Source organism: Gobio gobio (genome assembly GCF_949357685.1).
Source record: "Gobio gobio genome assembly, chromosome: 21".
NCBI lineage: Eukaryota > Metazoa > Chordata > Actinopteri > Cypriniformes > Gobionidae > Gobio > Gobio gobio.
The window spans coordinates 25685584-25710433 of record NC_137117.1 but is presented as its reverse complement, the minus strand read 5'-3'; the positions used below and the strand labels follow the sequence as shown (position 1 = coordinate 25710433).

General features: G+C 40.9%; 1 protein-coding gene across 2 annotated transcripts in view; it reads left to right on the top strand.

Moving 5' to 3' along the window:
• rerea (arginine-glutamic acid dipeptide (RE) repeats a) overlaps positions 1-24850 on the top strand; it is a 122737-nt gene that overhangs the window by 64941 nt on the left and 32946 nt on the right. The window contains exons 4-9 of one of the 2 annotated variants that reach the window (XM_079803456.1): positions 9778-9883; positions 11796-11892; positions 13566-13670; positions 22988-23036; positions 24469-24593; positions 24688-24787. In XM_079803456.1, the coding sequence (XP_079659582.1) occupies positions 9778-9883; positions 11796-11892; positions 13566-13670; positions 22988-23036; positions 24469-24593; positions 24688-24787 (582 nt within the window). Of the gene's footprint in view, positions 1-9777; positions 9884-11795; positions 11893-13565; positions 13671-19649; positions 19918-22987; positions 23037-24468; positions 24594-24687; positions 24788-24850 lie in introns of those variants that run through there. The other variant, XM_079803457.1, reaches the window with a different exon arrangement.

Sequence of the window (24850 nt, the reverse complement as noted above, 5' to 3'; positions counted from 1 at the left end):
AGGCTCGATTTGACATTAGTTCTGCAGTGGAGGCCGATACCTCGCTCTGCCAATTGAGATATCAGTTTACTCCAAGTGTACTACAGTACTTGATGAAAATGTCAAATGGCTGATGTCTCTGCAGCCGTCCCCCGACCATATGCTCACATTTTAGCGCATGGGAAATTGTTTGCGCGGTTGCATGCCCGCATCTGTGTGTGTTTGTGTGTGTGTGAGCGCGCTGCCACCCATTACATCTAATTAGATTGACCTCAGCTCTTATCTGGCAGGACTGTGTAGGCACTCTAAAACAAAGAACGGACTTGGTGGCTGCTGGTAGAGATGTGTTTGCTTTTGTTGTAATAGAGTAAGGGTTGAAATACAGCTGAAAGATGCATGCTGGGAGTGTGACCGTGGGCTGAGTGTCAGCCTTGACCCTTCAACTCCAGCTGCCTTTCTCCTCATCCCTGTGAGAGATATTCATTTCCTCTTCTCCTTGATAAAGCCGAAGCCGCTGTGCCAGACTCGACAAGGAGATCTGCATTGTTTCTTCTTTGTCATTGTGAAGTTGCGCGCATGCGCGGTCCTGTGTGTGTTTTGTACGTGGTGCGTGTGTGTAATTAAAGAGGACAGAGGGATTGGAGGAGGCAGATGATCTCTCCTCATGCCTGTAGTGCAGGGCTCCTGTGGCAGATTGACAGTCTGGAGCACAGATAAGCAGCTTCCTGTGGCGCTCCTCTTTATTTCTCCCCCTCCACCCCGTAGGGAGCGGTTTCAGCCATGTGCACATGCTCATTAAAATCTAAACGTATAGGGAATGAGGCTACATGTGCGCCTGTCTGTCTACATGAGGAAGTGCGTTGTCATTCAGATGTATATCCTGTATCTGTCTCGTGTTTGTATGAATATTCGTCAGCGGTAATTTCCCTCGGCCACCGGCTACCGTGCCGCCCTTCGAGCCAGAGGGCGGTGCTCCAGCTGGCATGTCGCAGGCCAGTTAGTTTTCCGTCTGTCTCCACACACACAAGCTCCCCGACTCATCCTATGGACCTTGCGCTGCGGTTCTTCTAGATTGTTGAGCGTTTGCCCACCTTGTAGGATACGTGTGAGTTGGATCAGTATGCGGATCCGACCCTCTGCCATCCTGTTTAATGCTTTGGCTCCTTTATTCGAGAGATATTAGAGACTAAATATTTGCAGACGTTGATGTTTGATAGGGAAACCCTGTGCGGGAGGATGCTGGGTAAAAGGAGTGTGTGATGAATCACAAGTGAGGATGGGAATTGTGCTCTTGTCCTGGCTTGATTTTTCTCCTTCCACTTGAGTGTACTTGGTAAAGACTACTTCCTGCTGAGTATCTTTGTCAGGCAGTCAGGAATTGTACGGATTTCTTTCTTTACCTTCATTTTTAAAAATGATAGCTTTTACAAATCTAGTGACATACATTGCTCTCTACTGTCTACATAGGAAACTGCCTCCTAAAGCAGCATACACACTGAAATGGAACCTCATAAGCAGAGGTATTATGGTTTAAAATGAGTAATGCCATTTTAATTTCATTTTGTCTTATTTTCAGTATTTTCATTTCTTTAAAAAAAAAATGAGATGGAGGAAAAAATATTTGTCAATGCATTTGCGTTTCTTTCTTTCTTTCTTTAAATGAAAGTAAATGGGTTCTATTGATTTGGACACCATTGACTTTATTCTATGGAAAAAAAAAAATGTTCTTTAATTCTTCTTTTGTGATCCACTGACAGTCATACAGGTTTTGTGAGAATTTAAAATGATATCTTGGTAGACAGCAGACTAGGTTTTGGAACAGAGCTACAGTTTTTATAAATATTTCCATCAGCTGCTGTTAACCGAGTCAGCGGGGGAGAGAGTTAAATCACTTTCTCTCTCTCTCTGACTCTCTCGTTCTTTCTTTCACCTAAACCCAAACAGCTTCACATATATACAAAACCTACTCTTGTACTCTATCCACGACCGTCGAGCCACATGCGCACTGACCAATGAAAGGTGAACGCTGTAATCAGCCCAATCAAATAATCAGAACCCAAGTGAGTCAGCGACGCAATTAGAGCCAGAGCAGAACAAAGACCATTGTGTCAGAGTACAGCAGCGCAGAAAAGAGAGGAAGGGTTTGCGCAGCGTCTGTTACCACAAGCCGCTTTCCCTGCATCAGCTTGGCTTGCTCCAGCCCTAACACACTGATCGATTAGCCGTGGCTTAACCAAGACTTCTCATTTCCTGCCTTCCATTACCGCGCTCCATCACACACGGCACTGCTCAGCGGCCCATGCTGCAGCCTCAATGCTGGGATTAACCAGCCAACCAGGCATGGTTCACATTTAAACACACATACACAACGTGTTTTCTCTCTCTGTGTTCGGTATCCTAACATAATGGCCCCACAGCTTGTTTGATTCATACATCAGTCTCGTAAACATGTTATTTCTTCTTTTAGCTCTAGCTGCAACCATTGCCTATGGTTCAGCCATTCACCCTAACATGATCCTGTCTGTGTTTATCTATGAATGCATGGCTGCTCCCCTCCCCGGCGAGTGAAACGACCCAGTCATTAGGCCACACTAACAAGGCAGCGCATTGTCTCTCTCTCTGCTTTTATTCAGGAAGTGCAGGGACATGAGCAGGGACTTGAGGCTAAACCGAGTGCGCTGCTTGTGCGACTGATCCGCCATCGCTCTCTACAGATTTCAGGACTGGATAAGCTCACAGGCTCATGTGTTTTGCCTTTGTGCTCAAATGTTTTGAGATGTTTCACATTTCTGGGAGGCTGTTCGCCTGGCTTGTGCTCTTGTAGTACATTATCTCACCGGCCGTGTGACAAGGTTGTGTCAGGGAGCTGTAGAATTATGGAGTAACTCTATACTGCGATGGTGACCATTGAGGTCAGGAACACGGATCCGGCGTCCCCTGAGCTTGCAGGCATTCTCCTCCAAGTCATACTGCTTCAGTCCATAAATCTACGCTGTCAGCAGCCATTTAGAGCTGGCACTGTCAGGTTTTAGATAAGATGTTACCCAAGGCGAAGGAAGAGGTCAAATCTAAAACTCTGCAATGGAGGGAAATTCATTTGGAAATGGTAACAGTAGTCTTTGAATTGGCTACTAAATGATTACCCTACAAAACTGGTCTTAATTGCATAATAAGGGGGCGACTACACAATAGTAAGGCATTATGTCTATTTATAGTGTTTGATGTGACTGAATACCACAAAATAATACAATCAAATTTAGTTCAGGCTGCAAATGCACATATTGTGTGGAATTATTAATTTTGTCGGTGCTGCCGATTGAGCAGTGGCATTGAAAAGTGTGTGTGTGTGTGTGTGTGTGTGCGCGCACGTGCGCAAAGCTTTCTGATTTGGCCTGTTATCGATAGCTGCATTCAGAGCTCTTCATTTCCTTCTATTGTCTGGATCACTCAAAAACAACCATGACTGAAGGAAAAGAAAGAGTAGTCTGTATTTAGCTATTTTAGAAACTATGCTGGCATCTTATCAGTCTGCTCACATGTTTTACAGATTGTTTCTTATAGATAAAAGCATTCTTTTTTTTAAGGTACATTGTTTTTAAGAGTATTGGAAAAATGTCTCTGGTTTGGATTGCATCTTTTAATGTCTCCCACAGCAAAACATTGAGAACAATAAAGCTTTACCATCATTGTCGTCTCGTGAAGGAAAAAATTGTGCTCCTTCATTGCAATACAATAACAACCTTTTAAATATTAACGTTGTCTTTCCACCCATTGTTTGCCTGGAGACTGCTGTCAATCATGTCTCAGGAAACACCCCCTCCTTTCAAGTCCAGCCCCCAGCATTCAGTCAGTAACTGAAGTGTTTGAGTACCAGGTGGGGGGTTGAGTGAGGGGAAAAAACTGTTTCGAAAGAGGAAAGGGGGGGAAGGGATATGAGCCAGTCACACCTGCTGTGTGTAGCAACCCAACACACGCTGTGATACACATCACAGCCACTGCCTCTTCATATCAAACACACCTGATGTGATATCGCCCAACGGCCAGCTACAGGAAATAGCCTGTGAGATCAAGAATCAGGGCGAGGAAATCGAGAGAGGGAGATTATGTGAAGTGGAGAGAGTTGAGTGTTTTAAGTGTTGCTGTGTTTTTGAGACTGGTGTAATGGATGCAGCAGTCGCAGGGAGATCTTAATTAGCGTTATTTGTACACTCAGCACGACTCTAGTCACCGCCAAATGAGTGAGCAGCTTCAGTAGGCAGCGTTCTATTTCAAATAATTTCTGTTTTTGAACTTTCTATTAAAAGAATCCTGGGGGGAAAATGTACCGTGTTTCCCCATGATTCCCCAATGATTTCTTGTGACACTGGAGTAATGATGGTGAGAATTCAGATTTGCCAAAATATATTAAAAATATGAAAAGAGAAAACTGTTCTTTTAAATTGTAATGTTTCAGAATTGTACTGTATTTTAGATTTAAATAAATGCAGCCTAGGTGAGCAAAAGACATTTTTTAAAAATCTTAGACTAAACTGTGACGAGATTTCTCGTCGAGGTGAAAGGCTGTCTCGTGTCATATTGTCATGACCTTGTCATGACAGAATGTGAGGGTGAAGTTGGGATAGAATATGCCAACGCTATGTTTACATTACGCCTCCACTCTAGTTTTGCTTTTTACAGAAATAAACACAATTTAATTCAGGTGGATAACAGTCGCTTCAATTCCATCAGCTCATCCAACACGAGCTGTTCGAGTCGTACATAGTGCGCAGCGCTGATCACGTAACGAGAAGACATTGAGCGATTGTTATGAGTGTGTGTGTGTTACGTGTTAGTGAAGCGCTCGCATTGAGCGTGTTACATGTTAGTGGACTGGACCGTGGCGGAGGATTCGTTATATCAGACTTATATTTTAAAATGCGTGTTCAGCACCACCGCTCCCAATTCACAGGAGTACGCTAGATCGCGAAATAACTCCCAATATAAAGGCTATCTCGTTGTAACCATCTTGAAGAAAAATGTGGTCTCTATTTGCACTTTGAATATTGAGTACTTTGATTGATTATGATATTATGGTTATTGTTTGCGCTTAATATCTATGATCAATTTGTGGGAAGGAGTTCAGTTAGGAGGTCAAAAGAAGCTCATGTGCAGTTCTAAGGTCTGAAGAGACAATCATAGAGGAAAGAAGCCAGTCAGTTGAGTTTTTGGCAAAACTTTTACAGTGCTTGTTGTCTTTTACTGCATATATGATAATTCATACTCAGAAAGTAGAACTGACATGACATTCATTACAAGATGATGAGTTAAAACATCTCAAATGCACCTGCAAACAATTTTTCTAGTCATGTTTTTCATCATTGAGGATTTCTTAAAAATACTGTGTAAAAATCTCGTCTAGTTCTCGTGAACACAATCTCGTGTCTCATCTCATGAGATAAGTGTCTCGTCACACCCCTAGTAGTTTTACATTCAAGTATAATGTAATTCCAATCACATTGCCTTTATTCTTGTGCTCTTTGTTTGAGCTGTGATATTTCTATGACAATCTGCCAATGTAGATTGTTCCAAAACAGTGACTATTGAGGTTCCATTTCAGTCAGAAAGCTCTCATATAGGCGGTAGACAGTGAGGCAGTTCACTAGGTTCTGCGACAGTCGTATAATTTGGCTAAAATGACATCTTAGTAAGGTTGCATAATGGTGCTGTCTGCCTTTGTGTTGGTAACATGCCTTAAAATGTTACCTAGACAGCTTCACTAGGTTTTGGAGCGGAGCTCACATGAGTGGATTTGTGTCACAAGGTTGGGGGGGTACAGTTTTATCCTGGTTTTGTTACACTAAAAATCTCCCCCTTTGAACTGCCTAATGCTCATCAAATCCAATATAGAGAGTGGCTGACAGATGGGCAGACTTTGTTCAAAGCGAGTCGAGATTTAATATCTAAACAGCAGAGGGAGAGAGAGAGGGGCCCAGTGTTTAGCAGCATAAAGGTCCTGACTGTGCCGGCATCACAGCTGTGACTCCCTCCCTTCCTCCATTTGTGCTTGTAGACAGGCGGAGGAGTAATCTGTACACAGGCTTTTGCAGGGGAGAAACATGTCATCAGCACTTGTTTACCATTATTAGTTTCAGTCTGACGGTGGCAGGGCAGCACATTTGCTCTCCTTCAAAAGCTCAAGCCGAAAGTAGTATACGCGAGAGACCTTTTTTTTTCTTCTTTATTTATTATAAAGGGAAGAGCATGCTACATGTCTTTATTCACATGGGACGTTTTTGTTCACACAGGGCTGTTTTGGGGGCCTACAACGATGTGTTTTTCCTCTCTTTGTCACTCAGGCACATACAGCTGTGTGCTGAGGTCCAGATGGAAGTGCTTGTGTGTGTATATGAAGAGAGCTGCATCTGGTCTATGTCTGAGAGGCAGTTAAAGAGAGAGCGAGCTTATGGGCGGAAACTGTCTCTGTGTGCACATCCATCATGCGTGAGAGAGTGAGCCCTTCCTGTCTGCCTGCTCCTCACTAATCATATTACATTTTGTAGATCATAGATCTGTCCCCCTCGATGCCACCAACATGTACGCATGCCGGGCGGAACAAGCCTGAATGTCTGCGTCCAAGTCATTTGGATTCTTTGCATACCTTCAAGAAACCATTTTCCACCACCACCTTTTCCAGGAAGTGTGAAAACCCCTGCTTTTCTTCGGGTCCTCTGCAGTCTGAGCCCGGTTTGGTTAAGAAAACCGGAGAGAGTTCTGGTGCCGGATGACTGAAAAGCACAACATTGAAATTGAAAATAAACACACATTTCCTGTTAATATGCTCTAGGTGGAGAGCTTCAGGGTCTGGCCTTCCTTGGCTGCGGGTTGGTTATGTGAGTAGAGAGTGCGAGGGCCTGGGCTGTGGTTGTTTTACCGTCTCCTCTTAATGTGGGAGCCATGTGACCGCTTCAAGCTGCCTATGTTAACAGATAAGACCTGCCACTGCTGCTGCAGCTGCCGCCATGTTTAATGATTACGCTAAACAGACAAAATGTCAGCCGCCAACACGCAGCGTCAGGTCACAGGGGTGGGAGGTTATGCCATGGCGGTTGTATCCGTGTTGGTACCTTCAGCAATAGCATGTAATAAACCGTGACTAATTCAAACAGCGTGTGCACAAGCATTCGCTTCGTGTAATTTTCCTCTCATTACCACCTTGGTTCTCCGTCCAAGCATGGCTCAAGAGCCCGCTTCTGTGTGCAGCTCTTTAATTCTCACATCACTAATGAATAGTCCTCACACATCTTTTCTCTGTGATGTGTGCCACACATCAGGTTATTATTAGCCCAGTAGCTCCCTGTGGAAAGCCCAGCTGTTGGCGTGCCGGTGGAGTCTGCTTAACACCCCTGGTAGACTCCACCCTGCTCTGTTCCCCCTCTGGCCAGACCTCATAAAGTCCAGCTTCAGCCTCTTATAGCACTCTCACTGGACTCTTACACTGGCTGTGCTGTAATTAGTGCTGCCCGCGCTGTTCGTCTCGCCCTACCTCCCCCATGCTTCTAACATTTCTCACTTCTCTCTTCTGCCCTCTTTAGGTTGTGCTTATATCATGAATGTAGTGTCAGGCATTACAATAGGTATGTTTGGATTGGATCTGACTTTATGTGTCCCTTTAGCTTTTTGCTCCATTTACATGGAGATGGTTATATGTAATGTTATCCGATAAAACCTTAGACCTCATTTTGTATATGTATATGTAATTCTATATATATATATATATATATATATATATATATAATTTTGAATAAAAATTGGGGTGATTGTATTCAAACAGCCCTATGAGAACGAATGTGACCGATTCAGGTTGGGTGGAGAGGTAATTTCTGTTTGGATTAACTTGTGACTCTATAATGGCAGTGATTTGGAGCTGAACGATCAGACAAAGGAAGCAGCACTGCCATTATAGAGTGTAGGAGAGAGCGGCCAGACCACCACTACCCCCTCCGTTCTCCTATGGTATGCCTCGCTCTTCTGACGGAGGGGAAATCTCTCCCTTTAGTGTCTCCATCACTGACTGAGACCCAGTTTATAAGTGAGCTGGCAGGCCCCTCGAGCAGTCTTAATTCAGTCATGTGTTTGGAGAGGTGGCTTTAAGCTGTGCTGGGATCAGCCGGATGAGGAGCGACTCGGGGAAGGGAGGGAATGCTATGTGGAATGTCACTAATCAATTCAGCATTGTAATTGTAATGGGCTCCTCGCCACTGCCTCAGTTCGGCTGCCTCTCTCCGCCTCAGAGTGCTTATCTTGATAATTTGATTCTGCACAGTGATCTGTTCAGTGTAACATGCAAACATAATTAGGGTCTGATAATGAAACAGTCATTTCCATCTATAGAGCGATAGGAAAGGTTGTACAATTCGGCCACATGGATCTGTTTGGACAGCACAAATATCTTATCAAACAGTATGTGTTTGTTCTCGGGGCCTTGGGGTGTTTATTCATGTTTAAACTCAGTCTTACAGGGTATAATGTTAATGCTGTAAAGGCAGGAGTGCTAAAAAAAAACAAAAAACTAAATTTTCCGTCCTTAGCTGAACCAAGGCACTGAAAGCTCTGAAATACCCTGGAGGAGCACAGGTTGTCTCCCCATCTGCGGTGTAATAAGCACTGACAACACCTCTGATGACACATGCAAGTGGCCCAGTTACAGAGAGCGCATTTAATCTCATTTAAATTGGGTTTTAACCATCTCAACAATACCACAGCTGCACACGTTTTTATTTTGCCTAGATTACTCTTACTCATGGTCTTTAACTCCAAGGATTCTTTCACTTTGACCATGCTTAGTTGGGCAAAGATGGCATTCTGTTTGAACATTTCGGTCTTTTTGCAGTTCTTTAGCAGATATTCTACTTCATTTGTGCTCTCCTAGTATTTTCCAGTGACCACAGTAAAGGTAGGAGTCTTGAAATATCTCAACAATGAGCTCAGCCCCCATCTACCCACCCCCCAAGGAAGCCAGAGCTGCATGAAGTGAATCAGGCTTTCAATAAAAAAAAGACCCTTGGCTCTCTGATCCACCCTGGATGTATTTTTCCCCCCACTAGGCTGGCGTGGTGGCACACACTCAGCCTTTTGTGGGGAATGTGGTAATCTGTAGTCATGTTAAAGATGACTGTGATTTCTGGCCGCTGCTCCGGGGGTCTTGTCGCCAGCGTCTGCTGAGCTGTGGTTTCTTTAATGTCCTTTTAAACCATTTGAATGGTCAGTTGGCTTCGTGTGAGAGGATAATAAATATTTCATGTCAGGGAATAAAAACAGTGCTTTGCCCTTTTCTTCCCTGTCTCTGGCCCCTCTTGGAAGTGCCTCTGGGAGGTCTGGACATGACTCAGTGCTGCCACTTGCTGGTCATTTTGCGGTACTGAAGCAAATGGGCACTGTGTGCAGTCCCCTGGATAGACAGCGGGTGGCAGAGTTCAAAGTGCAGCTGTGGAAAAGAGGGGAGCGGCAACTGATGTGTTTGGCTAGACAAAACTGGCTTCGTTTTTTGTTCAGATTTTTTAGTTGCCTAAATATGCACCATCCATGTTTCTTCACCTCCCTCCCACACATGGTCATGGAGCCATTTACTTTATTAAAGAATTAAATCCCTTCAATCTCTTTTTAATTGACTTTGTTCCACCCAGGGCTTTTGGCACGGAAAGACTAGAACTATAAACCCAGTGGTGGCACAGACTCACTTTGCTAAGAGCCAAATTTGTGACGCTGTTAACATACAAACAATATCTGTTTATTTACCGAATGTTTATTTTTCTCTTTCAGAGTAAACGGGACCATCTGTTAATGAATGTGAAATGGTATTACCGCCAGTCTGAGGTACCTGACTCCGTCTACCAGCACCTGGTGCAGGACCGCAACAATGAGAACGGTACGTGATGATGACTTACAAACACATAAAGAACTTTGTTTGAAGAGTCATTTTCATTTATGTAACCACCCCTGGTTATTGGTTTGTGAAGTTTCATAGAGAACGGCATCTCAAATAAATGAGGATTCAGAAAAAATACCACCCTCCTGCCCTTGTTTCCCTGGTAACGCTCCCTCAAGAGCGACAGTGGTGCCATGAAGTGCAAATAACTTTCAGTCTAATGTGCCCTCGGAGCTCTCATTCTCCTGACTATCAGCAGCAAATCTGAGCTTGATACACACATCAGGCAGTAATAACAGGCTGAGGGGGTCTGCTGGGCTAGGGCTTTAGCACTTTGATTCACACCGCACTCTAATAAAGCATTAAGAAGGCCTGCATTTCTGCCAGGCTGCTGGAGAGCAGCAGCCGCCACCTGCTGCACCACTGACTAGTCTGCCATGGCGGCCATTTTTATTTGTGCTAATGGATTCTGAAGACAAATGTTCATCCAAAACTGTCTGTATGGATCTTTGTGACATTTGTCATCGGAAATATTTGCCGGAAAAGCCATAAATATACAGTTTAGCATAGGGCTGGGCGGTATGGGCAAAATTGATATCACAATGTATTTCTTAATTTCGGTCGATACGATATAACTCCGATATCGGTATGAACTACATAAAAGCCTCAGTCACTCCTGCTGACGGTGACGTCACGTGCATACCCTCAATACAGAGCTGTGTGCAGAATGATGCGCTTGAAGCAACAGGGTCACAGCGTGCAGCGCTCCTATGCCGCAGTTTATTGAGCATTTTCTTTTAACAGTTTTAAATTTCAGTGTAAAGAATGATTCACAGCGCTCTATTCTCCTTATTGGCAAAACCGCACAGACCTTTATCTACTGAAGCACAAAAAAATTTATAAAAGAAGACTCAATTCAGTGGCCTATTTGTGCTCTATTTGAGATGAGCACGTGCTGTTTTTTGCAAGGCTTTAAACACGAGCAAATGATAAACTTTTGTGAAGCACTGTCTGAGCGTCTTTCACAAGCTCTAAAAGGTCATTTAAACGAGAATGAACACATTGGCGATAATACATAGACTGACATTGTGTTAAAACGATAATATATAAATAGCCTGCACGTATCGATTTTAATGCTTGGCATCGACGCATTGTATTGTTAGACATTAGATCGATGCATCGATCTATGTCGATGTATTGTTACACCCCATAGCACCTGAAACCTGAAGTTTAATATCAGATCTTGGATAGCCGAACCACTTCCACGCCACTGAATTAGTCTTTCCTTTCTTTTGCTTTCTCCTTACTTGTGGAAGCTTGTTCAATCACGTTTGTATTGCGGTCAGGGGTACTCATTTTGTAACTAAAACTAAGCTGCGTTGGATCTTACTGTTAGATCACACTACTGCTGCTGAGCACTGGCAGCGTTTCTGTGGTGTACGTCATCAAGCAAGTAGCCAATCGTGTTCAGCTCTTTCTGACGGCTGCACCCTGAACGTCAAGTCAGTGAGAAATTCTGCAATGTATATATCGAAATATCGGAAATGTGTTTAAAAAATCATATCACCGTTATTGAAAAACATTATATTGCAATATATATTGATATTGAATTATTGTCCAGCCCTAGTTTAGCATTTAATTCAGCTTTTCCATTTCCCTTTTTTTGTTGTTGATGAATTGAAAAGCATTGCTTAATTCTATTCAGGTTTATTGTTTATTTCCAAGAGCTGCTGTACTGATGCTTTCATTGTCTATAAGTCTATAACTGTCATATTTCATAGCTGCGCAAGTGTCTGTGCATCTGTCTGGTTTCTTTTGTGTCTCGCCTGCATTTATTATGTGTGCACGTTTTTATTAGCGACGGTCTGGATGCCTCTCACGTTACGTGTCTGCTTTCTGTCTCTTTCTCCAGACTCTGGTCGTGAGCTGGTTATTACTGATCCTGTGGTTAAGAGCAGAGAGCTTTTCATCTCAGACTATGTGGACACTTATCATGCTGCTGCCCTCAGGTAACACACACACACACACACACAATACAATTCAACTGTGGTCAGGAATTCATTCATTTCCCACAGCAGGATAATCACATGCTTAATAAGAGTTCACCTAATAGAGGAAGGTTTTTTTTTTTTGTCTTTTGACGATTATATCAAAATCAATATTTATGTTCACCATTTTATTTTTCCAATCAAAAGAACTGTAATATTCCATCAACAAGTGTACTCAATTAGATTCAAAATGTTTAGTCTTATTCACTAAACGAAGACAAGAATAATTATTTGTATATTGTGTGTGTATATATATATATATATATATATATATATATATATATATATATATATATATATATATATATATATATATATATATATATATATATATATATGCACTAAAATCCTTAATATTAAATCTTTATAATAATTATTATTATCATTATATTTACTTTTTTTAAATGGGGAAACATCCTGCATAGGGCCTTTTTGGATAGTTCAAATAAGTAGCTGTAACAAGTAACTTAAAATAACAATTAAAACACTTTTTTTTTTTAATAAATTTAATTTGTTTTATTAAACATGTTTTATACTGGCATTCATACTGATACATTTCTAAACTAGTCTAATGATTACACAAATACATTGTGAATATTCAATTTTAAAGCCAGCACTAACTCCCATGATTTATGGTCATTAAAGAAACCTCTGGCAGGTACAGATGCTCTGGGATGTAAGACTGGAGTATTTAAGAGCTGTAAGCAGACATTTTGATCCTCTCAGTTCACTACAGGAGTGGCCGTCTCTACAGACAACCATTTCACAGCGATTCTGCATGCAAAGCATTACTGAAAGCAATTACGTTTTTTTGCGATGAGGCTCAGGAAAAAGAGTACAGGCATGCTTATTGTCAAGAAACCAGACCTTTTCAGTCTGTCTTTACCCAAGTGATGAATTTTCCCCACTCTCTTTTCTCTTCCTCCCTCCTTTCCTTCCCTTTCTCTTAACTGAAACCATCTGGAGGTAGCACACAGCTACAGCTCCGAACCACTGATTTCAGGGCAAATTAGCTGCAACTTCTGCTGCACAGAGACCCCTTTGATTTGACTTATTACAGGGCTTTAGACAAACTCAATGAATTCCGCTAGCATGTCGTAATTCCTGCTCCAAACCTCATGTTCCTTTCATCTTATGAGAAAGGTATTGAACCTGTGCAAAAACACTGATGCCTATTATTTTGATGGCCCCTGACGTCGGAAATGTAAAGTGCAGAAAGGGGGCATTGTAAAAATGTCACAATTCATAGTTTGTTCACTCTGTATTGTTTGAAAAGCCTGTGGTGTCCGTTACCTTTCATTTGTCAGAATGAACAGAATGAAGGGAAAGGGCATTCATAAAATAACTATACAGTATACAGGAATACTGTGATCCTGTAACCCATCTTTTAAAGACATAGTTCACCCCAAAATTGAAATTATTATATACACAAAGTTAGGACAAATGACCAAATAACAGCATATGGTTTTGGAGCAGCATTTGGGTGTGTTCAATAAATAAATATAATATTATTATAAACATGGGTTAGTAAATAATAATGGCAAATATTTATTTTAGAGTAAACTATTCCTTTGAGTAAACCTGGAAATGTATTTGCACCATGACACTGATTTGTTTGCTTTCTTTCTTTGCAGGGGGAAATGTAACATTTCACACTTTTCTGACATATTTGCTGCCAGGGAGTTCAAAGCACGAATCGACTCTTTCTTCTACATCTTAGGATATAATCCAGAAACCAGGTAAACCTTTACTGACTTCAGTAATCAGGCATGTTCTGTCTTCAGATCTTCTGTTGCAATATTTTACAAATAGAGATTTTATTATTCATATCAGGTATGCAGTGTCTGGTTTTGCTGTGCATGAAGGCATTTTGAGAATATATTAAATCAAGGAGACAGACATCGGTTTTATAGCCTGTCTTTGATGGTGGACGTCTGCATGTAGAGTTTAATTTTCCATCTCCAGCTTTTTGGGGGATTTTTGCATGTTTTAATTTTCCATTATAAATGGAACACAAACACAAAGTTTGGGGTTAATCTTTGAATATGCTTCTAATATGCTGATTTGGTGCTTATGTAATATTTCTTATAATCAATGTTGAAAACAGTTCTGCTTAATATTTTTGTTCAGGATTCTTTTATGAATAGAAAGTTCAAAAGAACTTCAATCTTTTATCTTTAACTACTCACCCCAAACTTTTGAATGGTAGTATATATAATAAAATGTATATTTAAGATTTTATAAATGTTCTTTTTTTTGTAATTTAACCATAATATTAAACATTTATTAAATTGCATTAAAATATAATCAGTTCTTGGAATCTGATTTTAAAGGTCCCATGGCATGACATTTTTATTTTAAGAGGTTTTTAATATTAATATAAGAGTTCCGCTAGCCTGTATATGGTCCCCAAGTGGCTAGAAATTGTGATAGGTGTAAACCGAGTTCTGGCTGTCCTGCCTTTGAGAAAATGAAAGCTCAGACGAGCTGATCTGGAATCTTCCCTGTATGTCATCATACGGGGAACAGTTACGTCCCCTTCTTCTGCTTCCTCCGCCCAAAGAAAATGGATTCAGTTTATCAGTCGCAATGTCAGCACAGACTTTACAAACAGACTTTTACCATATGGATTCGACAGCACAGCCACAAACAGTGAGTAAGTGTTCATTAAGGCCTGATCTGTGATCAGTGATTTCTGATGTGTAGCTAATCATTCAAGTTCACACAGACTTTCTTTCTAAATCGTTTAGGTTTATGCAAAAGTGAATCAAGCCAGTGACTAAACGATAAACTTCACATCGTTTCTGTTAGTAGCATGAAACAAATCTGTTATTTAAATGATTAAACTACAGTGCGATCAAAGAACACTCTCGTGTTCGGAGCTGTCAATCACACGTCGCGAGTGTATCTGCACACTTGTCCAAAATGCCGTTATGATGACTGACGCCGTTATTCTGCACAACAAAGCTCTTACTGTATTCATATTGATTTTGTGTTTGCTATTAGTTGTGGTGAAGCATTTTGTGAGAGAAATAGCGTTGCAATGAAGAGATCACTGCATTCACTCGATCAACAGACTGCCTCTGTACTCAATGCTCATTACTGCAGCTTTTCATGTGATGGGGAAAGATCTAAAAATAATGCTGTAATCAACACTTTCACGATTCGTTCATCCCGACAGTTGTAATGGTAAAAAAAAAAACTTAGTAAAAGTATTCGAGAGGGGTTTCACATGTTACAAAGTTCGTATAATAAGGAGGAAGAAGACCGGATCGGCGTGACTGGGACTGGGACTGGGACTGGGTGTTTATTCAGAACTCTCAGATACAAATAAAATAAACTCACGCTCACAGCGCTCTCAATAACTCAGTACAATATAACTTTCTCAGCAATCTTTATCCAGCTCTCCATCTCAGACCTCACTAAACCACGCCCCCTCCGCCACATAATCTAACACTCATTTCAAATGCAAAGATGTCAGCCAATCCCAACAGTGGCCGTTTTCACTGAAGTCTCACAGCAGACACGCCCCTTGAAACAGAGCATTCAAGCCAGAGGGCTAACATCAGGATAGAAAAAATGCCTTTTATTTCAAAATTATGACATTTTGTGATGTAAAAATCATACTAACAATATAAGTACACCTCAGGAAACATAAAATAAAAAAAAAAAAAACATCCACGCCATGGGACCTTTAAGCTTGCTTGCTTTAGGAAGAAATTAGATATGTTTTTACGCTACGTTTGTTGACGTCATTTTCTCACAGGTGCATGTTATGGATTAAAATACCAATACAGCCAAAAGGACAGGAAATGGATTTGTATGATGCTTTTCACTCTTGAGATTGAAATGCTAGTCACACTGTTTCTAGTATTAATAATGTAACTTAAGACACCTCTCAAAGTTTATTACATACTGTAGCAATCCAGGTTTTACTCAGTGTCCTTTGAATGTTTTACCGCCTTGACTCTGTGTGGTGCACTCGCATTACAGTGTTTTAAAGGACAATGATTTGTGTTTTTTAATGGCTGTATGTCTTTTTGAAAAATATTGGGCTACTTAGTTTTTAATAAAAACTATTTAGACGCTCAAATTTAAATCCAAAGCATAAAATGATTATTTAAAGGACAACTCCGGTGAAAAATTAACCTAGGGGTAATTAACACATGGTTACCATGTAGATCGTTCTCTGGGATGCGTTTTCATGAAAATCGAATGTAAAGAGTTTTATCTCTAAAAACAGATTAGCTTGTAACGCTAGTCTATGGGGCACAGAATTAGTAAAATTAAATCGCTAGTTTATACCACTAACAAGGATCAAAATAGCCTCACACTAACACGGTAGCATAATGAGGGTCCCTACATGCAAACAGAAGCATTGAGAACTTTGTAAGTGTACAAACAGTTTAATAAGAAGATACTTTATAAAGACAGTACATTACACATATACAGACAGGAGCCATCTTGGAAAACAGTCTAGGGCTGTGCAATTAATCGAATTTCGATTTTGCCTCCCAACCATCACCAAAATAGTACAATCGGGAAAAAACGATTATTTTGCCATGTTCAGTTTTGCAAGAACACTCTTATTTTGTCTTGCGTTCTGAATGAAACGTGCACGCGCTCATCCGCCCCTCCCGAAGCCACAAATCTCTCTCAGGTCGTGAGTCTCGTGTGCATATCATCCGCTGGAATTTAAAAACTCGGCGCGAGTAAAGATGGCAGAAGGAGGGCAGTTACAGCAGCGTTTGGTGAGCAAAAAAGGCAAAACCAACTCCGTTGTCTGGGAACAGTTTGGCTTCGAGGAATCAGACGACGAGCAGAAACATGCTACGTGCAAGATTTGCTACATGGTATTGGGTGCAACGCTAGCCTGGATGCCAGCCGAATTTAGCCCCGCCCACAATTTTTTTTGCTCGGGCAATTCGGTCTGGACTCGCTCCATAGAGGAGTAATTATGCCCGAACAGAAACTGTTCGGACCAATGAAATTATCAGGGCGGGCTTTAGACGATGATGGACAGATGATCAACAGATGATCAACAGTAACGTAATCATCCACGTCATCGAAGGCTCTTGGGTTGAATTTGCTCTTATCCTAAACGGAGAACTTGTTCGTATATACATTCACCTTCACTATTTCTCTCAGAAACGATGATCGTGTTGGTAAGTACTCTGTGTATCCTTAAATAATTGTATTACTGGCAAAGATCGTTTACACTCATCTTTTTCTTGTAACGTTACTTAATCCAGCGTGCCTGCAGACAGGGTTTCCAAGTGTTTTTGCAATGTCGCGCACAATTGCTACTCAAAACTATAGCCCAAAACAATAACTTTCCGGGGTGTTCTCCGGAAAAAAATGGCGTTTGGTTGGCAAAATATGTTATTTTGGCAAGGTTGCCTGCTAAAATTCGCATTCCTGGGTTTATATAATCACATAATTGGGGTCGCTTCAACCCGCGGACATGGAGAAAAACACGGACTTGGCAACACAGTGCAGTTGAGTTCTGTTGACATTTGACAACTAACGTTACGCGTCGCTCTGTTGCTCTGATTGGTTGTGGGTCTATCCAATTGAGGTCTTTCCTGGCTCGGTTGAAACACGCCCCATAATCAAAGCTCAATGGAGCGGTACCAGACTCAAATTCTGACTAGAATTGAGTATGGCCACGCCAGGCTACTGCAACGCAAGGGAACACCACAAATTTGTTTAACCACTTGAAAATTAAACAGAGTGACCTATGACAATCTAATAAAGAAACAAAAACTGACGAGAGCAGGGGTGCCGTGTAAACGTCCTTTTTTCCCCTAATATTTTTCAAATAATTCTCTCTTTGTAAACTTTGTTCAATGCATGCGAGTGCTGCCATATTTTCGAATATGACCAGTCGTTTTCCCCCTCATCACCCGGGTTTAGTGCCAGAAGACGCGAATGAGAAGCCGCGCGCGCTGTGAGAAAATGTATCTCTGTGCCCTCATCCGAGAGCGTGCACACGTCTCTCAGCACGCAAATATTGAGTTCTCTTTCAAGTCTTGCTCTTGAACGGACAAACTCACACAAAACGTATGTCAACATATCCATCTTGATGAGTATCCTAGCAGACATAGTCTGATTATGCCTTAAGTGAACTTTATACAGTCGATAAAGACGACGCATATCCGATCATTAGGTCTTAAAGGGGCAGTAGCCTTTACTGCTGTCTGTTTAATGTCAAACAACAAAAGACAAGGACATCATTCACTGCACTTGATTGAATAGCTTTTGTAAGTTTAATAGGATTCATCTTTAATTTATGCACTCAAATATGCAATGTTATTTTACATTTGATACATTTCTGTACCTAAAAACTAATGTTAGACGTACCTGAAAAGCATATCTAGCCGATCTTAATAAATCTTATTTATTTGTGGTTATCATTTTTACGTGAATACTTTTATACTTTGATTTGAATATATGTTATATTATTTATTTTAATAGTTCAAAAAGTACAACAAATGTTACAATTTCAATTGAATTGTTGAAAGGTGTATTTTTAATAAATACAACACATTCCCAAAGTCATGTGAAATAATCGTGTTACATAATCGTGATTTCAATATTGACCAAAATAATCGTGATTATGATTTTTTCCATAATCGAGCAGCCCTAAAACAGTCTCAACAAGTCGAGCCACGAACGATGTGCTAAGTGAGCTGGTCGATAGGAATTACAGCGTTTGTGGCTCGACTCGTCGAGACTGTTTTCCAAGATGGCTCCTGTCTGTATATGCGTAATGTACTGTCTTTATAAAGTATCTTCTTATTAAACTGTTTGTACACTTTCAAAGTGCTCAATGCTTCGGTTTGCATGTAGGGACCCTCATTATGCTACCGTGTTAGTGTGAGGCTATTTTGATCCTTGTTAGTGGTATAAACTAGCGATTTAATTTGACTAATTCTGTGCCCCATAGACTAGCGTTATAAGCTAATCTGTTTTTAGAGATAAAACTCTTCACATTCGATTTTCATGAAAACGCATCCCAGAGAACGATCTACTTGGTAACCATTGTGCTAGGTTCATTTTTCACCTGAGTTGTCCTTTAAACATTTAAAACCCCAAACACCATCTGCAAATGTATTTTTTAATTAGGATAATGTAAATTTGAAATGCTGCATCTTATTCAGAGTACTGCAAATATTTTCTACTCCAGATTTAATCTTAAAGGAATCACCCAAAAATGTACTGAATTAATGAAAAATTATTTACTAAGTCGTTATTTACTCACCTTTATTTATATTATTTATTGTATAAATTTGTTTGGGTGTAAAAGGCTTTGATTTGCAGATGTTGTGTGCAATTATTACATTTAAACATACAATACTGGACAAAAAAAATCTGTTTCACGCTCCTAATGTGACATCTCTATTAAATGTCCAAGCATAATGGGAATGAATAGTTAAATCCCCCATTCCTTTGTGTATTGCAATCATAGCCTGGATGCTTGTGTCAGGGAAAAGGCAGGATTACAGTAGGACGGTAGGACCCATTACCATAGTCATGTGATGCTCCAATAATGGGGTGCATTAGGAGCCCGGGGAGAAGAGAGGGGAAGTCTGAGGGGTAATAAGATGCTGTGGCGGATAAACAGAGCAGGAATGGTGTACTGTTGCTGGTTGGGAGCCCCCTTCACGGGTCCCCCACTCAATCACAGTCTATCGCCCTCTCGACTCCCTCCTCCCGCTTGTTTGGTATGCAGCAGCAGCAGCATGGTGTGTGTGAGCAGGAGAGATGGGCTGTGATTCCTCTGCGTGTGTGTGTGAGGTCGCGGCACATGCTCAGTGCTGTCTGTCGGTCACGGCACAAGCTCAGTGTAAAAGCTGACTGAATGCGTGAGCCTCCATTTTGAGTACCTACACAAATAGGTGCGCGAGGACACTTTATTCCTCACTCTGTCAAATAAAACAGCAGCTCTGGCTCCGACATGGACGACCTGTTCAGTCCGCGCAGGTACGTTAGCATGCTCGTCTTCACCTGTTAAGATGTCGGCGTGCGTCATTCTGGACGTACCCCCCTCGCGCGCCTGTTGTAATGCTATATACGCGTTTGTCTAAATAAAATAAAAAAAACAGCTGTCCGTGCTTTAAATCGCGTTGACAGTGCTGTCCGATTAGTTATGTGTTGCTGTCAGTAGCATTAGCCGTCTGTGCTAATGTCAACGCTGTATGCTTTCATCGTCAGTGCTTTGAACGGGAGAAATAAAGCGGTTTTGCACGCACGCCGGTGCGCATTTTCCGACGTAAGAGATTAAACTTGAATTTGTTTTAGACATGAATATGACAGAGGTCGTATTGTGACTTAGCAGTACGCTATGTTGTGCCTACAGTCATGACATGGCGTAGGATAGAGTTCCAGACGTATAATGCAAAGCCTCCGTTGGTTTTAAGGGTTTAGTCGGTGTGTAAATAAAGTTGAGGCACTCGCTGTATTTATTCAATGTGTTATGAGTCTCGGAGTCGGGCGGTGATTGGAGGATATTGATGGAGGGGGCGGGGCCAGGCTTGATTGCTGTGCGCGTGGTCGAGTCAAAATATGCAGGATGTTGTGCTTGTGTTGACAGCGCTTCATGTGCTAGAGATACTGTTGTAATTGAAGTTGAAGTACTGTATAATAAGTGTATTTGAGAGTTGTTCCTCGGTTGTTTTATTTCATAAACTTTCATTTATAAACTGTTTACTCTGTCCAAGTTCAAATGTTTTGATGTGAGTTTTTAATTAAGCATGCTTGCAAATCTAGCACTATTCTGTTATGGTACCACAAAAACTACACATTCATATTTGTACATTTATATTTGTATGAGTGTTTATATTGGTAGGAGTTTTTGTAAGCATAGAGACACATAGATACCATAATTTGTGATCTTAAACGTTTTAAAGCATGTGACTAAGGAAAATCATGCTGATATTTTTCATTTGCCTGTCCAGTGCAATTTTCTAACCTTTTTGATTCAAAGGATGTCAAGCCAGGAAGCGTCGCTGAATAGGTCTTCACACATGTTGCTGTTTTACTTTTTGAGTCAGACTCTTATTAAACTAAATGTTTGAATTTTAGTTTGTTGCTTCATATGAACTCTTTACTTCGTCATCTGGCCAAATAGTTCTTTCAGTTCTTCAACAGAACACCAACTAAGTGGAAAAGGAATTTGCAAAATGTTTTTTTTACATAGTGTATACGTTTATATTCGACATATGAACACCTGTGAAATGGTTCATTAAAAATTAAAAATCTGATTCTGTATTTGATTAATCAATCATGAATCTAAGTTAATATTTATTTATATATATATATATATATATATATATATATAGAGAGAGAGAGAGAGAGAGAGAGAGAGAGAGAGAGTATATATAACATATTATTGGATATTATTCAAAATAAAATATTCCTGTGTAGCTCGAACAGTAGAACATGGTGCTACTAACACCAAGGTTATGGTCAGTTAGATACCCATGGGATGTAAAGTGTTAAAATGTCAAGTGTCTGCCAAATGTATAAATGTTAATGTAAATTTGAAATGCATATAATTTAAGTTTTTAATCCTTGACAAACCTTGATCCTGTGAATAGTCATACTTTAAAATATTGTTTATACATTATTTAAACGCTGTAGCATTCATCTAAATGGATTCTCTTGTAAACTATATTTTGTAACAATTTAATCATTCATATGTAATTAATTTTTTATAGAAAACAATATGGTTTAGCTGTCCCAGACTGGCTAAATCGTTCGTATTTTCTTGATCCATTTTGGAGAATTTTTTTTTAGCAATACATGCTGCTTGCAATCTAACTGTGGCGTGGCAGCCCTCAGATACAGCTCTTGTGTGCTTTGCTGCCTAATTCAGACCCTCCAAAAATGCAGAGCCTGCAGAATGTTTAGGAACCCGGCCGAGTGATTTCTCCCCTCCGCTATTGCCATCATCTCGCAGCAGATTCAGTTTCAGACAAGAGCGCACTAATGCTTGCCTAGCAATTTATTTCATGTGGATTTGTCTTTCATTATAGGAGTCGTGAGCATTCGAATCAGACTCCTAAAACTTTAAACAGCTCATTGCTGAAAAGCTTTTAATACAGGCCTGTCTCCTTTTTCTTCATCTGTCTGCCATATTTGCTTCAGTGTGGAATTTCCTCCATTGACAGAGCTTGTGTTTTTAGTGGATCATGCTGGAGCGAGAGAGAGAGGGGTTGTTTATGAAATGTGCCCAGATGAAGGGGGATATGATTTGAGGCCCTAACCTCTCCTCACTTTGCAGCCAGGTTCGGGCAGCCAGCCCGGCGGTGGAGGGAGAGCTACTCTGGACGCAAATCATAGTGACAGTTTCTGGGCCCCGCTCTGTGCCTGGCTATATGAAAATCAGTGCTGTTGCCTTGGCAACAGAGCGGGGAAGGCTTTTCAAAAGGAACATCTTGTCATTTTCTTTAATCCACTGCAGCTGGAGATCGGAACACTATTATTAAATTGTAGTTGCCATGGTTACTGCCATGGGTTTGTTACAGCAGCCATTTCAGGGCTCCTCTCCCCCTGCTTATCATCTGGCCTATTGGGGGCTTTTGTAGTGTACCTCCACAAAAACAATGAGAAACGTCAACTGCGCTGTTCGCCACCTTTTGTGCCGTTGTTCGGTCTACAGATTTAAATCCACACCATTTCCTCTTAGGCTCTATTGTGCATTAATGTGAATCTTGCATTAATGTGATTATTTCATTGTGTTCCTAAAGCCGTATTATACCCTAAAAGCACCATCAGGGCATTGAACATTTTTTTTGGAGGGGTGGAAACCTGTAAATAAAGCTGCTAAAAGGCTGTTATAGCCTGAAGGTTAACAAGCTGGGCTTTTAATGCTAATACAATTCGAGTACTAACTAGGGATGTCAATCTTCATTGTATGAAGCACAACACTTAACTCCATTTGCTATATTGTTTGATATTTATATACTAAGAAAATCGCTAAACACAGTGTATGACATTTCATAAACCACACAACCAAGTAATTTTTCTTTCTTTCTCTCTTTTCTCTCAGGCGATTAAACAGTACACAAGGGGAGATTCGAGTCGGTCCCAGTCACCAGGTATGTTTCTTAGGTTGCTTAGGATGTTAGCTGAAACTTTGTCCTCCCTGACATTGCATGTGGTGTGGATTGAACGGAGATATCCGAAGCTCAAATTAAGCAGTGGCATAATTGACAAGCACAAGGACTGCTTCGATATTACTGCTGGTCTTCTGTCACCTGCATACTTAACTTGAACGTGCCCTCATAGCGCATTCAAGAAGATGCTTAATGGATTTTTCATGCAGTGCAGCACCCATATGGAATAGTGTGTTTGGAAATTGGCTGCTTGGTGTGTGTGGGATTTATTAGACACATTCAGCAGTGTTTTATGGGAATTAGGGACCGGTCACAGCGGTCTGAAATTGAAAAGCCAAAAGGAAGATCGCTAAGAAGATGGCACACGATGAAAAAGACCGAGCACCACTAGCAATTAATGTCAGATGTTTTATAGTGTATATTCTCCCAGAGATCCGTTCGAGTTATCATGTGGCGTGAAACCAGTGGCAGGACCTCTGCCCAGGGTTACTTCAAATGACTTTAGATGAAGTTTGCGGTAATAAAGCTCTACAGGGCCGGCCATTAAAGGCTAGCACACCATGGATATTGCGGATCTGGATCTGTAAGACTTTAGAACTGAATGTTAGTTATATGTTAGAAAATGACTTTTGAGGTTGGGCTATTAAGATTAATTTGAGCGCATGATTTTTGTATTTAACTCTGGCAACATTCTACTTAAGGGGTTTAGTCAAGGATTTCAGGACACAGTGTTCAAGAAACATGGGTAAAAATATGCTAATGCTATTCTAAGCCATCTCTATTCTTTCTCTATGTGAGTATACATTAGTGTTAAAAAGTTTGGGGTCAGTAACTTTTAAAAAAGAGAGAGAAAATAATACTTTTATTCAGCAAGTATGTATTAAATTGATTTAAAGTCACAGTAGAGACATTCGGATTTCTGAAGGATCATGTGACTACATAAAGAGTTATTTTAAATTAGTAATATCTCACAATATTACTGTATTTATATAAGTGCAGCCTTTGTGAGCATAAGAGACTTATTTCAAAAACATTAAAAAAAAATCTTATTGACCCCAAACAAAATGGTAGTTGTATATCTATTAGTTATGCTTGCTCATACTTTGGCATTAGGCCTCCCACGACTTCCTAGTAACATACTAAAAAACACTCTTAGCAACTGCATAGCAGCGCCTTGGTAAGCACCTACAATGTCTTACGTCAATGTCACCTGCAAAAGTCTAGAAGTTGAATGTTTAGTTGCCTCTTTGATTCAAGCTAGGTCTTTTAATCACCTGTTATTGTTCGCACCCCTCCGTCGGCTTGATGCATGTGGAGATTAAATGATTTTGAAAATTGATATTTAGCACTCATCGCTAGTGCTATTTGTGTTGTGACCGCAGCTGTCTGTCCCCTCTGTGCTTTGCCAAATTAGGCCAAGCTGCCAGAGCTCCAGCCCTTTCCCTCTCCTGGAGGTCAGACAGTGACAGAGAATGAGGAGCTGGTCTGGATGCCTGGGGTCAACGACTGTGACCTGCTCATGTACCTGCGGGCAGCCAGGTAAGCCCAACCTTTACCCCGCATTTCAGTCATGTTGTACAATGTGTTGTTGTTAGCTTGGACTTCATCAATATTCCCTCTCTCTGGTTGTCAGGAGCATGGCAGCATTTGCAGGGATGTGTGATGGGGGGTCAACAGAGGACGGCTGCCTCGCCGCCTCACGAGACGACACTACACTTAACGCATTAAACACTGTAAGTTGATACACACTGTTCAAAATGTAACTGATCCTTACTCTAGATTTAAGGTTACAGGTG